Source organism: Pan paniscus, chromosome 7, assembly GCF_029289425.2.
Source record: "Pan paniscus chromosome 7, NHGRI_mPanPan1-v2.0_pri, whole genome shotgun sequence".
NCBI classification, from domain to species: Eukaryota; Metazoa; Chordata; class Mammalia; order Primates; family Hominidae; genus Pan; species Pan paniscus.
Window position 1 is genome coordinate 159,720,225 of NC_073256.2, and position 15,924 is coordinate 159,736,148.

The window sequence follows — 15,924 nt, forward strand, 5'->3', positions numbered from 1 at the left end:
CTGTCACCGGGACCTGCTGCAGACCATGGGGAGGGCTTCCTAAAGGCTAATGACAATTTGCGTTTTGTTTTTCCCGTTTTCAGAGACCAAAGGGAGGGAGTGATGCAGTGAGGTGTACAGACGCCTTCCAAGAACGACTCCCACCCCGCCGCCCTCCGTCCCGCGCCTGCTGTTGTTGGCATGAGGATCCACATCCTCTGCGTCACCCCCATGCTGCAGACAAAGAAAGTGAGGCTGGAAGGGCCAGGCTGGCCATGGGGCCTGCCCACTCTGCACCACTCCCAGCCCCCCTGCTACCCCCCGTCCGCACAGTGCTGAGCTGTGAGGGTCCCCGAGGGCCACAGGCAGAGCCCAGGCCCGAGTGAGTTCAGTTCAGCCCAGAGCCCCAGCTTTCCTCCCGCCCTGGCCCAGGCCTCTCCATCTCTGAGCTGGACGACTGCAGTGGCCTCCACGTGGGGCGCCCTTGCCCTGGGAAAGGCCGCCGCTCAGCCCACACTCACCACACAGAGTGCCAGAGGGAACCCGGGGCCAGGACTGCCGGTTGGAGAGGCCCTCACACAGACGATCGCGGACGGGGCAGCCAGCCCCAGCCTCCACTCCTCTGAACCCCATCCTGGGGTGGCTGCACCGGGCACGAGCCCTCACCAGGCCCTAGGAGCAGGACTCCCAGGCCAGGACAGTGAGAAGCCAGCCCCTCAGGTGAAGGTGCCACGCCGGAACCCCGAGACCCGTGCCACAGATGCTGCTGAGTGAGCGCCAGGAGGCTGGAGGTGGGCCAGGAGCCACGCCTCTCCCTGGACGCTGCCCTCTAACGGCCTCCTCATGCCCGCAGCCCTCTGTGGGGGTTTGGGCTTTTTGGCAGAATGAGCTTCTGTGAGCGACCTCCACTCCTTGGACTTAATCAATAAGCAGCGTCTCCTCTCTCCTCACGCCACTCTATGCCCCACAGGGAGGGCTGAGCCTGAGCCGCCCGAGGGGCTGTGACTGGACCTTCCCAGGAGGATCTCAATTCCAGCACAAAGGGGAAGCGGTCCGTCTGCCTCTCTAGCTGTGAAGCCTTCAAGGCAGTGCTCCTGGAGGAGCTCACGAGCACCCGTTTCTCCACTCCTCTGGGAACAGTGGGCCTCGTGCACCAGCAGGGAGGGATGGAAACCATCTCTGTGCTTCGGGTGGTTCTCTGGAGCATCTCAGCAGCAGCAAAGGGCTCGTTCAGCCCCAGAGAGAAGCCCCCGAAGCAGCCTCCAGCCAGGGCCACAGGCCCAGAGCTGGTGCCTTCCTCTCCAGGGAGCCCGAGGACAGGAAAGGGTGAAGGGAAGGACACCTCACAGAGGAGGCGGGGGCCCCAAACACAGGTCTTGAGAAATGGGCGCTCCTCCACCAGGTCAAAGTAGGGGGTTGCCACAGCAGAGGCAGGGAGGTGGGGGCCACAGAAGTAAGGGGCAAGGGAGAAGGGGCTGAGCCCCAGCACTGTGGGGTATTCCCTTCCTTCGAGAGTGGAAGACCTGCTCCCTGGGAGAGCAGAACCAGCCACAGGTCCTAACCCAGTGACTTAGCTGAATTACTGCCAGGCCTCTTTTCTAGAAGAGTCAGCTCTTAGCAGACATTTGCTCTGGAAACCCAGCCTCTGGGAGCTTCAGAGTGGGCAGGCCCTAGCGCCTTCTGCAGATGAGGTGGCCAGAGGAAGGGAAGGACGTTCAAGGTCACACGCAGAGGCTCGGATCCCACCGCCAACAGAGCGTGTCCCCCCCACGCTGCCTGATTGATGTGTTCTATGTACACTCAGGCATCAAGAGAGAAGAGGCTCACTCACACATGCATGCACTTATACATGCATGCACACACACGCACTCACGCACACATGCATAGTTGCATGTACACACGCACTCACATGCATCACACGCATGCACACACACACGCACTCACGCACGCACTCACATGCACGCACACACGTGCACACACACATGCATACGTGCATGCACTCACACACACATACATACACACATGCTCAGACTCAGGTGCCTCTTGGGAAACTCTGTTTCAGCAACTGTCTTAAGAGATTAACCATGGGCTAGAGACACATTTGGCAGCACATATTATACATGTGTAAACTTTAAAGAAACGAAAAATAAGCAGCATCCAATGCCCACACTCTACAGTTGTACCCCGACAGCTCACCCCACCACCTGCTGGTAGCACCACCAAATTGCAGGTTCAGTTCTGAGCAATTTATTCAACCTTTCAAAAAAAAGTTACTGGGAACTGCATTAAGCACCAAATCATCTTCATTAGAGCTAAACAGCCTCCTGGAAGTCTAACCACACAGCAAATGAAATGGCCATGGTGACTGAGAGGCTACCCCAGCATAGACCCCAGCTCCTGGCCAGAGGGCTGTGCCCTATTAGGGAAACCCAGGAAGGAGGGGATGGGGATGGGGCTCCCAGACTCCTGTCTCTCCCTTATTGGACCAGATGGCCAGAGAGAGGTGGTTAGAATGGGCAAGGCCATGGAGGCCTAGTTCCAGCCCCTCCAGGTCAAGGGCAAGCAATGGTGCAGCAGGCTGGCACCTGGGCTCCTCTGGTTCCCAGCCTCATGTGGAACGTGGAGAGTGAGCACGCTTGCCCACGCCAGCCTCACCTCCATCTGCAGGATGGCCTCCTCCCGCAGCCGGATGGCCTCCAGGTCCTCTTCAGTGATGTCCGGGAGCAGCGCCTGCTCCTGGCCCTGCCACATGTTGTCACTCCCGTTAAAGACCTTCTCATCAGCCAGCTCGGCAAACGGGGCCTGGGGACTCTGCTGATGACAGACAGATCTTGTTAGCACTGACCCCTCCCATTACCACCACACTCCAGGCCCAGATCTTATCAGCACCGGACCCCCACGGCCACCCATTACCACCACGCCCCAGGGCCAAGTCTTCCCATGGCTCCCAGCAGGACACCCAGCTCCATCTCAAGATGAGATGAGGCCACAGATGCTAGGCCTTGGCCTCCCACGCCTCTGGAAGTTGGGACCCCCCCAGAGCTCTGGGCAACGTCATGCACACTGTGAGGGCAGGAGAGGAGCTGGGGCTACCATGAGCAGTGGGCCAGGGTCACAGGAGAGTGGACCCTGGTCCCTGCCTTTTGGCACATGTCCCCCTCTCTGGCCATCCCAGGCCTGTGCAAGAACTTGTGAGCCCCATGGCCCCCACGCCAAGCCAGGGATACCCTGTCCTTGGCCAGATGGAGGACACGAGAGCAAAACGTGGCCCCGACCCCAGAGAGCACACAGTCTACCTCGTGTTCCCTGCTTTTGGGGGACACAGGCCCTTTGTGAACCGCCAGAAAAATGCCCCTATGCACATAAACACAAATTCTACCTCTTCATTTTGGGGGCTGTGAGCCCAACGAAGGCCCCTCAAGGAGCCAGTTACAGAGCCAGGGGCAGGCTACAGCACAGGGCTCAGAGATGAGATGGGACTGCAGGCAGGGCACAGGTGCACCCGCAGGAACCCAGAGGAACCCGCCCTCCCGTGACAGCCTCAGGAAGCAAGCCCAAGAGGTTTTTGGAATTTGTTTTCACTCCTTGTTAATTTATTGGCCACATTTTGAAATTCAACAAAATGGTGCTTTTCCCTTCACTATCCCCATCTGCTCTCTGAGGGGACGATCTGGGTCTGAGGTGGGGGCCTTCTGCGGCCATGAGCCTGTCACTGGGCATCAATCTGGGCCTCCCAGGCGCCAGTCACCTGGGAAAGACCACAGACGTCAGTCCCCGGTGTCATCAGCCCCCCCGCATCAGGTCCCAAGTGGGGGTGTAGGGGCCCGGGAGCACCCAGCAGAGGGGAGGGTGGGCAGGAGGCAGGAAGGGTCCATGCTGCAGCCGCCCCCTCCAGGTGCACACGTTCATACGGAACTGAAAACGCGACAACAGTGGTGATCCCACCCCACAGCCCTTCCTCCCCTCCCGTCAGGAGCCTGGCCACAGTGCCCCCCACCTTCCCTGCCCATGCCAGCAGGCCTTCCTTCACCTCCCGCCAGGAGCCTGGCCACAGTGCCCCCCACCTGCCCTGCCCATGCCAGCGGGCCTTCCTTCCCCTCCCGTCAGGAGCCTGGCCACAGTGCCCCCCACCTGCCCTGCCCATGCCAGCAGACCTTCCTTCCCCTCCCGTCAGGAGCCCACAGTGCCCCCACCTGCCCTGCCCATGCCAGCGGGCCTTCCTTCCCCTCCCATCAGGAGCCCGGCCACAGTGCCCCCCACCTGCCCTGCCCATGCCAGCAGGCCTTCCTTCCCCTCCCGTCAGGAGCCCGCAGTGCCCCCACCTGCCCTGCCCATGCCAGCGGGCCTTCCTTCACCTTAGGAAGGTGTGTGTGGTTATGCATGTGTGACTGTGAGTGCCTGTGTGGTTGTGGGATGTGTGACCATGTGACATTGTGTGTGTGTGAGGGAAAAAGGGAGACAGGAAAAGGCACCGAGAATGGGCAGAGCAGAAAACTGAGGTGGCGGCCTGGCCAGGACCGGCCTCACCACGAGCACCTGCTCCACTCAGCCGTGCCCCCTGATCTTCCTGAAAACCCTGCAGGGAGGAGCCAGGGCCTCCACAACAGCCGAGGACACTGAGGCAGAGCGAGGTGGGGCTGGCGCCATGCTAAACCAGGGCGAGCCCATGGGGCTCTGCAGCAGCGCCTGCCCTCAGACACACATCAAGGTTCGGTGAGCGCAAGGACAAGGCGACAGCGGTGGGGATGGCTGACAACGAACAGTGCCATGTGTGCCAGGCCCACTGATGCCACGCTGGCCACTGCTACCTTTACTTGCTCCTCATGCTCCTGGGGCACCGTAATGACCCCCCACCCACCATATGGGAGACTCAGGGAGTTCACAGCCACCCAAGCCACTCTGCAGTGAACGTGCAATTCAGCAAACCTGGCCAGGCTGCTGCTCCTGCAGCCCTCAGGAGCAGACCCATGGTGCCCTCAGCCCTGCCCCCAGATCCAGCTTCCCCTCAGCTTCACTCATGCTGTGCCCACACACACCCCCTGACACAAATCCTCGGACCACCCTGCCTGCCCAGGCAGGTGCTCTCCCAGCTGACTCGTCCGGCCGCTGGTCTTGGCCCAGTAGGTGTCACCACATGTCTGGAGAGGAGGATCTGACAGAGGTGGGGGCTGTGCCGGTCCCGATGCCTCGGGGCCTTCTGTGGCAGCGGGGCAGGAGGCACAGTTGCTGGGCCTGGATCAGAGCCCCTGCTGGGACAGGACTCTCAGGATGGGGGCTGCCCAGCTCACACCAGAGCCAGGGACTCAGCCACAGGCCCCCTCCCTTGCTGTCCCCACCCCCGTCTCCCCAGCCCTCTGCGGGGAACATAATCAACGTCCTCTCCCAGGTCTGGGAAAGGCCCCGCAAAGCACGGGGTCCCAGCCAGCTTTGCGCCTCTGCTCATCAGGGCCCTCAGGCAGTGTGGACAGCTTTGCCAGGTCCTAGCCTCTGAGGGCACAGGGCCCTGCCTAGGTGTCGCCCTAGGCATGAGATCTGGGTGCAATGTGTGGAACTGACTGGGAATGAATCCAGGCTAGACCTGGGGTGCAGGCAACCTCTCTGCCTCATCTCTCCCCACTGGACCCTGCTGGCCTCCGCTGTGCCTAGGGACAGCACTGTCCACCAAGAGCAGCTGGCCATGCAGGCCAGGAGGCAAGGCACGGTGAAGGATCCTCCGTCAGCGCTAGGCATGGAGGCACTAGGGGTACAGCTGCCACCCCAACCCATCCCACTCACGTCCAGAGCTCTTGCCATGCCCCTCCCATGTGTGTGGGCATCTGGGGACATGGGCTGCAGGGCAGCCTGGCTCACAGGACCTGCTCTGCCGGCTCCCCCAGTGCTCGGGGACTATAACCTCAGTCGCCCTGCAAGGAAGCTGTAGAGGCTGCAACTTGCTCATCTTCTGCCCTTTCCCAAACTGAAAGCTGCCTCACCATGCCGTGTAGCTCAGGGTGGGCACGTGCAGAGACCCCAGGCCAGAGGAAGCTCTGTGAGCGCTCCTGGGGAGGCCTCCCGGGATGGGGGGGGGATCACCTCCCCTGGAGCAGTCACTGGCCCCGCCTGGCTTCCCAGCAGGTGCTGCTCCCAAAAACCACCCAGGCTGGGTCCCGTTTATGCCCAGGGCCCAGCGAGGTGCCCCGCCTCCTGAGGCCCGAGAACCCTCTCTTGGCCAAGGTGGGGAGAGGACTGCGCCTTGGCCGCTGGAAGGAAGACCCCAGACACCACACAGGAGACGGAGGGCTCCGCCCCGTCTCACATGCTTTTCTTTCCAGGAACACCCATGGGGGGCCCATGGTACCCACCCTATGCCAGGCACTGGGACTGGAGCAGATGGACAGGTGACAACCAAATACAGACAGATGAACCCCGGCTGGGCACCGAACCAGTGGATCTACAAACAAGCACTTCATTGCGTTTCTGGCAGAAGCCACCCCAGGCAGGTGCGAGGCTAGGAGGGCTGTATGCTGGTATGACTGCATCCAGGACGGGGCGACCTCACTAGTCCCCACAGTCTGCCGAGACGGCTGGTGACAACAGGACCAACAGCCACAGCAACCTTGGAGGGACGTGGCATGAGGCTGGAGACAACAGGACCAACAGCCACAGCACCGGCCACCCCAGGAGGGACGCAGCATGAGGCTAGGTGCTACTTCCTTTCTCCCATTTCCTCAGGCCCCTCGGCAGGGGCACGGCCACCCTCGTCTAAAGGGCACCTTGCCCAGGTCCTGCAGGTGGGATGGTGAGGCTGCCCTAGCCAGGTTCTCCTTCCCAAGCCAGCTTCTTCCTACACACCACCCTGACACGGGTAGAAGCTAGCAGAGGCCTTTAAATAAATAAATATGTGGATAGATGAATATAAAATAAAAGATCTAAAAAATCTGTTGACAAGCACAACTCGTCCAAGGTGGTAATTATCACCTCCCCTTCCTGGAGTGGGCGGGAGGAAGTGAGCAGTGCCTGGCGGTGGGAGCCCAGGGAGGCGCTGGCCTCGCGCCAAGCCCAGCAACCCCAACGCCTCCTTCCTACGGCTCCAGCCCCTAGGCTTCCGGGGCTCTTGCAGAAAGAGCCTGGGCTCAGGTTCCGGCCCAGCACTGGTGCCGGCTGTGAGGCCCCAGGCATGTCACGCCCTTCTCTGGGCCTCACTGTCCTCATCTGTAGAATGGGAGCAGTGGCACTCACAGCCCCGTGGTCTATGCCCCTCAAGCTCCACCCACACGGTCTGACCCCTCATGTCTGCAGAGCACAGCAGCTGTGCACCTCACTCCACCAGGAGCCCGAGCACAAGGCTCTCCTAAGGTGTGAGGGCTCAGGAACACTGCCCTTCACTTCCTGTGTGGGCCTGGGGAGGGTCCTCAGCTTCCCTGAGCCTCCAGCTTCACTTCCAGGGGATGGAGCTGACCTCACCACGTCCTAGCATCGCCTGGAGAGCTCGAGGTGAGGCATGCGAGGCTGCAGCATACAGCAGAGATGCCATGAGATGCCACCTTCCGGACTCAGGTGGGAAACCAGGTTGAGCTGTGCTTTTCCCAACGCTGTGAGCTACGGGGCAGAGACGTTCCTCCCAGGGGGGACATGGCCATACACGCCCCTGGAGAGCAGCATGACGGTTGAGCACAGCCTCCTCCTGCCAGCGGTGACAGGCCCTACAACAGCCCCACTGACTGGGGTCCCGTGGCCTGGGTAAAGTCAAAGCCCCCAGGTAAACATAACAAACTCTTGAGGTAAGAGGTCCCCGGGGCAGCCCGGCTGGTGTGCCCGAGGACGGAGATGAAGGAGCCTGCCCTCGGCCCTGACAGCAAACAGCCACAGGCGAGGGGGCTGGAGGAAATGTGCTCCCTCCCACGATGAAACCCTCCAGGGCAGCTAATGCGGGCGAGTGAGATGGCCAGGTGGAGAAGGCACCACAGGACGTTCTGTGCAATGTTCCCTGGACTTGGGGGTTTCAGTGACAGCTCCCCAGGAGCTGTGGGCAGAGGGTGCCAGGCACCCATGGAGACCTGCCTCGGATCTGTGCCTTGGGATTGATGCCACCGCCTGCATGTGGAGAAGGGGGAAGCTCAGGAGGATAGGGGAGGGCGCAGGGGTGGGAGGGGGGTGCAAACGGGGTTCCGTGTGGACGCCCAGGAAAGCGGCCAGGCTGGGGTGCGGGCTGTGTGGACACCCAGGAAGGCAGTCGCGCTGGGGTGCGAGCCGTGTGGACGCCCAGGAAGGCGGCAGGGCTGGGGTGCGAGCCGTGTGGATGCCCAGGAAGGCAGTCGCGCTGGGGTGCGAGCTGTGTGGATGCCCAGGAAGGCGGCAGGGCTGGGGTGCGGGCCAGAGGAGACCCCGCAGGTGCTCGGTCTCCCTCACCTCCACAGCGGGAGGATCGGGGGCCTGGTGCCGCTCTCCCCAGCAGTGCAGGACAAAAGCCAGGGGAGGAAGAGATGGCTTAGACGCCCGGGTCCCTCCGCGGCCTCCTCCTGAAAGGCTCACAAAGCGCTCCTTTATTCTCCCCACAAAGGCCCAATTTGGGTCTTGAGCTCCGAGGCTGGGATTAGGGATTTGCTGGCAAGGTGCTGGGGCAAGCGCAGAGGGGACGGCCCTGTGATAGTTTTCCAGCTCAAGAGGCAGATAGACAAAGGCGGCTTTCTCCTCCCCACAGGGCTCAGGGCCTGGGTCCCTGTTCCGACACGTAGGGAAGAGACATGCTCTAACGTGAGTGCTGGAGACAGGGCACACATGGTTTCCCGTGGGAAGAGACTCCGCTCTGCCAGGCATTCAGAAAGCAGGGACCCGAGGCCGGCGCTCCGGGCTCTCCAAGGCTCTGGGAAGGAGACCACTTTCTCATGCACTCCGACCCGAGGGAGGGCAGGGGCCAGAGCAAGAGGCGCTCACACAGGGAGTGGTGGTGTCTTTTCAGGAGCCCCAGATAGCTCACTGTTTCCTCCAAGCAGCAACAGACTCTATTTATTCACTGGTGGAGTCTCTGGAGGCAAAGCCCAGAACATCAGGACGGACACGGCTGTGGCAATGCTTCCCCCAGCCCCAAGTTAAATCAAAGGGAAATGGACCCAGAGACAAGGGGCGACCTCCAGCCCTGTGCCTCAGACATGGAGGCGTGTCTAGGCAATTTCCAGCCAGCCCGTGAGAGTGAAGCAGGTCTTCACTTCTGCAGCCCGGCTGGGGACACACAAAGTCGTGGTGGAAATGTAGGCTGAGGTGGCCAGTGACGGCAGAGACAGAGTATGACCTGCCACTGGGGCCATTGCCCTGATGCTGCCCCAGGGACTGGGATGCTGCTCACTGGCTGAGCCCAAGCTGGGTCTGAGACTGACCCTCGACCCAGCTGAAAACTACGGACCACAGCCAGGATCGCCAACTCCACACAGGCTGAGCTGCTCACCCCACACCCAGGGGAGACAGGCGAGAGACAGGGAAGGCAGCAAGTGCCCCTCGCCCCTGCCAGGGCTGCCCGGCCTGTGAGCAGCAGCCCCCAAGTCCCCCCACATCAGCCTAGCATCAACTTGGCAACAGTCCTTTTGTTGAACAGGGTTGCATATCATCTCATCATTTATAGTTTGCAAATTCCTAGAAATAATCTAACCTTCCATGATTTCTCAGAAGCACTACTGGCCACTCCCCACCTTTTTAAAAGAAAATTCTACCGAAAGGCAATACATCTGTGTTTCAATGCCAGGTGCAAAGAATATAGCTCTATGACTGCTTACAAAGGAAACATGTCCCAGCCAAGACACAGGACACTGGCCAGGACCCCCGGGGCCTCCCTCCAGCACCTGTCATCCCAGGTCCCCAACAGAGGAGAACCCAGTTCCAACTTCTAACACTGTCCACCGGTGGGGCCTGGTTCTGAATACTACAGAAATGGAATCCCACAGTCTATCCCCTTGGGTCTCAGGCTTCTTGGACTCAGTGTTATGTCCGAGACATCACCAGTGGGCGTGGTGGCCACAGCTCACTCTTTTGGCTGCTGTGGAGTCCCCCGTGGCATGAATTCAGCAGGTGCTGCTTTTCCGTGCTGGTCAGACTGGGCGGTGTTCCAGGTTGTGCCACTGCGTGGGGGCTGCTATGAGCATTCTCCCATGTGACTTCTGTCAACACACAGTTGTCCTGTCTCCACGGGGGAGTGGCCGAGGACTTCCACAGATACCAGAATCTGTGGGTGCGCAAGTCCCTGATATAAAATGACTTGGTATTTTCATACAACCTACGCATATCCTCCCATATATTTAAATCACCTCTAGGTTGCCTATAATATTTAATATGATGTAAATGCTATGTAGTAAATAGCATAGTTGTTCTACCGTATTGTTTTGGAAACGATGACAAGAAAAGAAGAGGCTGTCCATGTTCAGAACAGCTGCCATCTTTTAAAAATATTTTCAGTCTGTGAGTGGTGGAATCCATGGATGTGAAACTCATGGATACGAAGGGCCAACTGAATATGCATGTCTGTTGGGCAGAACTGCAAGATCCTAGGTCAGAAAATGCTGGACTTGATATTCTCGAACAGTGTTCCAAAGTGGTGATGCAGAGGCACACCCCACCAGTAAAGGCATGAGTGTAACCGCCTGCACGCAGCCCACGCCCGGCTTTTGCAGAGGTTCTCACTCATGTTTGCTCTAGTTATTTGTGTGGGTGTGGTGTGTGGTGATTTACCATCATGGGTTTCTTTGCCATTTTTCTGATGACTCGTGTTGCCAAGTACACAATCACAGGCTTATGAGCCAACCGGAATCCTCTTGTGAGGTGCCTGTGGAAAGCTGCTGTCCTTTCATTGTTTTTCAATAGAGTTGTCTGCCCTTTCCTTGTTGATTTGTAAGATATCTTTATATATTAAGGATGTAAGTCCTTTTCACACGTGTTGTGCAAACGCCCTGTCTTGTGCTGTGAGCTGCACTCTCTTCCTGGGGTATAATTTTAACAAAATGTGTTGACCTTCTCCTTTGCGGTTGGCACTTGTGCGTCTGTGTAAGAAATACTTGTCCACCGTGAAGGCGTCAGGGGAGCCTCCCATGGTGCCTTCTGGATGTGCTACTGCCTTATCTTTCACACGTGGGTCTGTAGTCCAGCTGGAAGTGCTTTCTGCACAGGGTGAGCTGACGTTTGCAAAGGGTCCTTTTTTTCCAGTTCAAACATCTGAGTGATCCGTATCAAGCTCTGAATGACTCACCCACCTCCCGTGGCAGGGCAGTCCACCTCGGCCACAAACCCAGCCGCCACATACGTGTGGTCTGTGTCCAGTCTCCACCCTGTCCCATGGGTTGGTGTGTCCGTGGGCTGGTATGTCCACGGGCTGGTGTGTCCACAGGCTGGTGTGTCCACGGGCTGGTGTGTCTAGCCTCACACAAACACCACACTGTTTTCATTTCTGTGCTTTATAGTGTGTTCCAATACCTGATAGTATAAATCCCTTTCGTTCTTCTTCAAAATTGCCTTTGCTATCTTGGGTCTTTCATATTTCCATATACATTTTGGAATCAGCTTGACAGTTCACACACACACACACACTGAAAACCTGCTGGAACCTTATTGGGATTGTATTGAGCCTACAGATTCACTGGGTGAGAGCTGACATCTCCACACACATGGTATCCCCTCCATGGTTTAGATCATCCACTGGGTGAGAGCTGACATCTCCACACACATGGTATCCCCTCCATGGTTTAGATCATCCACTGGGTGAGAGCTGACATCTCCGTAAGCACAGCAACCCCTCCGTGGTTTAGGTCATCTGTCATTTCTCTCAGTAATGTGGCATGTTTTTTAATGTAGAGGCCTTAAACCGCTCTTCATAGAATTTTTTGAAGAAATTTATCTATTGTAATAAATTTATTATATCAGTCTTTAAATTTCCTCTCCAAACTGTCTTTTGTCAGCATACACAACGTCTTCTTGTCTAGTGACCTGTCCTGCCGCATTCACTGATGAATTCTGACAGCACGCTACAGGTGCGTTCGGATTTTCCATGGACATAATCACACTGTCTATGAAACACAGTTTCTTCTCAATCCTACTCTTTTTTTTCATGCCATACTGCGCTGGATACAACTTCTGGCACAATGGGGAACAGAAACCACAGTACTAGATGCCCTAGTTTTATCTTCTATCTTAGGAGAAAAGATGTTAACATCCCTCAGTAAGTCTAACGTTAACTGTAGGGTTTTTGAAGATACCTTCTGGCAGATTAAAGGCATTCCTATCTATTCCTAGTTTGCCAAGAGTTTTTTAGCCTCCTTGAGTGCTGAATTTTATCGAGTGCTTTTTTCTATCTGTTGAAATGACCTGTACAGATTTCCTCACTTATTCTGTATTACGTGGTGAATCACACCCAGACTCTGAATGCAAATCAATCCTGCATCCCTACAATAAAGCCCACTTTATAATGATGGATCATCCTTTCACAGATTGCTAGATTGAAGTTACTAATATTTAGGACTTTTGTGTCTATGTTCATAAGAGAGACGGGCATGTTATTTTCCTTCCTGGGAACCTCATAAGAATCTGGAAATCAAGGTACTGGGGCCTCATGAGGCAGGCAAGGTGTGCTTCCTCCTGCCGTATTCTCTGTAACAGCGTGTGTAAACTGCTGCTAGCTACTGCTCAAATATGGGACTGAATTCACCCATACAGCTATTGAGGTCTAGAGTTTTCTTTGTGGGATATTTTTAAATTATGGATTTAATTTTTTAATAAATATTAAACATCCCAGATTTTCTGTACCTCTTGGTAAATTGTTTTCTAAAAAAAAAAGTCTCCTCTAAGTTGTCAAATTTATTGATGTTTATAACATCCCTGCGTTTTTCTTTTTTTAATGTGTAAGGACTGGTAATGATCTATCCATTTTCATTCTGACAACTGGTAATCTGTATTTTCTTTTTCTATCTTGATTAATCTTGTAGGGGTTTAACAACCCTTTCAAAGAGCCAATTATTTTGGCTTTGCTAACTTGCCTACTGAACGTGTTTTATATTTTGTTAATTTCTGCCTTAGTAATTGCATATATTCCTACGTAATGCTTACTCAGTCTGCCCTCGACGTGTATGTTACTTCTCTGATGATGCGAGGACATCATGACACTTTAACACTATTTGCCTCCCCTCTGTCTTCTGGGCCATTTTGTCAACAGCACACACCTGACCATAATCTGAAGCCCGCCAGTCCTCATCATCACCGTTCCACCGTCGACGTTAACCTGGGCGCAGCCACATCAGCTGTTTCCATTGTCCCTTACTCCCTCCTCCGGGACACGCTTCCCTCTGAGATCACTCCTTTTCCACGTGGAGGGGGTTCTGTTGATGAGGAGTTCTCTCGTTTTTGTGCCTCTAAAACTGTTTTCACTTCACCTTTATTTCTGAAGCATGTCTTCCCCAGGGTGCAGCTGGAGATTATTTTTCTCATGCGTTTTGAAGGCACATTTCCACTGTCTTCTGGATTCCATCGTTTCTTCTAAGAAAGTCAGGTGTCAGTCTTGTCCCTTTAAAATCATGTGACTTTTTTCTCTGACTTTAATGTGCTCTTAACATTTTTTTTCTAGTTTGAATCTGCTTTTCTAAGATTTTATTTTTGCCTTTGGTTTTCAAATTTTTATCATGCTATGACCAAGGGTGTTTTTGCTTGTTTTTGTTTTTTCTTTTTTGAGACAGTTTTGCTCTGTCCCCCAGGCTGGAATGAAATGGCGTGCTCTCAGCTCACTGCAACCTCCATCACCCACGTTCAAGCAATTCTCGGCCTCAGCCTCCTGAGTAGCTGGGATTACAGGCGCCTGCCACCACACCCGACAAAAATTATGTATTTTTAGTAGAGACAGGGTTTCACCATGTTGGTCAGGCTGGACTCAAACTCCTGACCTCAAGTGATCCACCTGCCTCGGCCTCCCAAAGTGCTGGGATTATAGGCGTGAGCCACTGCACCCAGCCAAGGGTGTTTTTTTTTTTTAATTATTTGAGACGGAGTTTCGCTCTTGTTGCCCAGGCTGGAGTGCAATGGCAATCTTGGCTCACTGCAACCTGCGCCTCCCAGATTCAAGCAATTCTCCTGCCTCAGGCTCTCTAGTTTTTTTTTTTTTTTTAATTTGAGATGGAGTTTTGCTCTTGTTGCCCAGGCTGGAGTGCAATGGCACAATCTCGGCTCACCGCAGCCTCTGCCTCCCGGGTTCAAGTGGTTCTCCTGCTTCAGCCTCCCGAGTAGGTGGAATTACAGGCATGTGCCACCACACCCGGCTAATTTTGTATTTTTAGTAGAGACAGGGTTTCTCCATGTTGGTCAGGCTGGTCTCGAACTCCCAACCTCAGGTGATCCACCCGCCTCGGCCTCCCAAAGTGCTGGGATACAAGCATGAGCCACCACGCCTGGCAAGGGTGGTTTTTTCAAAGGAGAAATTTATCTATTCATAGAGCTTCTTGAATCTGTGACTTGAAGTATTTGGACAGTTTTGGAAAACTCTCAATCGTTACCTCTTCAAATATTATTTCTATCCATTTTCTCTCTCTCCTGTTCATCTAGGACTCTATATTCTTTAGATTTTCTATCATTTTTTCTTTTGCATTTCAATATAAGTTTTCTTATGCCCAGCCTTCTAATTCACCAATCCTTTTTTCTGCTTTGTCTATGTGGAGATTTAGCTAACCCACTAAATTCTTAATTTTAATTATATTGTTCAATACCAGAACTCCCTTTTTAAAATAAAATGTAAGTTCTCTGGTAAAAGTCTATACCATTTACTATTTCCTTTCACATGTTAATAACACAGATTGAATATCCCTCATCCGGAATGCCTGGGACCAGAAGTGTTTCAGATTTTGAACTTGTTTTCAGATTTTGGATTTTATTTTCAGATTTTGGAATATCTGCATTGTACTTATTGGATGAACATTTCTCATCAAAAATCCAAAAACCTAAATGTTCCAATGAGCATTTCCTTTGTGCGTCAGGTTGGCTCAACAAGTTTCAGATTTTGGAGCATTTTGGATTTTGAAGTTTTAACTTAGGGATGCTCAACCTATAAGCTGAGTGTCCAACCAACTATTTGAACATCTGCATCACCTGTTGGTCAGTTTCTACTTCCTGTTTTTCCTTGGCTTTAGTCATTGGATCCTGTTACCTGTGATGCCTGATGACTTTGGCTTAAATCCCAAACACTGTATGAAAAACTGCAGAGATTCTAGATGATGGGATTGTCCTCTGTCTTTGGAGAGACAACATAGGCATGATTCCAGGCTATACTTTAGGTTTGGCTGGTCAGGGCTGGTCTGCTTCTGGTTTACCTTCCTCTCATGGGATTGTCCTCTGTCTTTGGAGAGACAACATAGGCATGATTCCAGGCTATACTTTAGGTCTGGCTGGTCAGGGCTGGTCTGCTTCTGGTTTACCTTCCTCTCATGGGATTGTCCTCTGTCTTTGGAGAGACAACATAGGCATGATTCCAGGCTATACTTTAGGTTTGGCTGGTCAGGGCTGGTCTGCTTCTGGTTTACCTTCCTCTCATGGGATTGTCCTCTGTCTTTGGAGAGACAACATAGGCATGATTCCAGGCTATACTTTAGGTTTGGCTGGTCAGGGCTGGTCTGCTTCTGGTTTACCTTCCTCTCTCATGGTCTCAAGCAGAACTCGTGTTTACAACAGTCCCTCCTCCGGGGTGGGCCTTAAAATCCACCTTCCGTCTTCTTAGTACTCTGAGGGTACTCCAATTTCTGTCCAGCTTTTCCTGTAAAGTACTTGTTGCTTGACTTCTTACACTCTCACATCATGCACACACCAGCGAATATGGATCAGCAAAGGCCTGCCTCAAGGGGAAAACGGACCAAGTGCTGCAATCCCCTTGTGCTCTAGGGTTTTATTCCTAAGGGTCCTGAACTCTAATTTTTGTCTCTCCAGCCCAGTAAGACCACTAAAGCTATAAGCCACCAC

At 54.4% G+C, this 15,924-nt stretch overlaps 1 protein-coding gene across 35 annotated transcripts in view; it reads right to left on the bottom strand.

The window, feature by feature from the left end:
• TSNARE1 (t-SNARE domain containing 1) overlaps nucleotides 1-15,924 on the bottom strand; it is a 144,504-nt gene that overhangs the window by 33,085 nt on the left and 95,495 nt on the right. For 25 of the 35 annotated variants that reach the window (XR_008626525.2, XM_063606945.1, XM_034966728.3 and 22 more), the window contains one exon: nucleotides 2,635-2,793. Coding sequence is in view for 34 of the 35 variants with exons in the window: in XM_063606945.1 (XP_063463015.1) it covers nucleotides 2,635-2,793 (159 nt within the window). In the remaining variant the exon portion in view is untranslated. The remainder of the gene's footprint in view (nucleotides 1-2,634; nucleotides 2,794-15,924) is intronic. The other 10 variants (XM_063606949.1, XM_034966736.3, XM_063606946.1 and 7 more) reach the window with 1 other exon arrangement.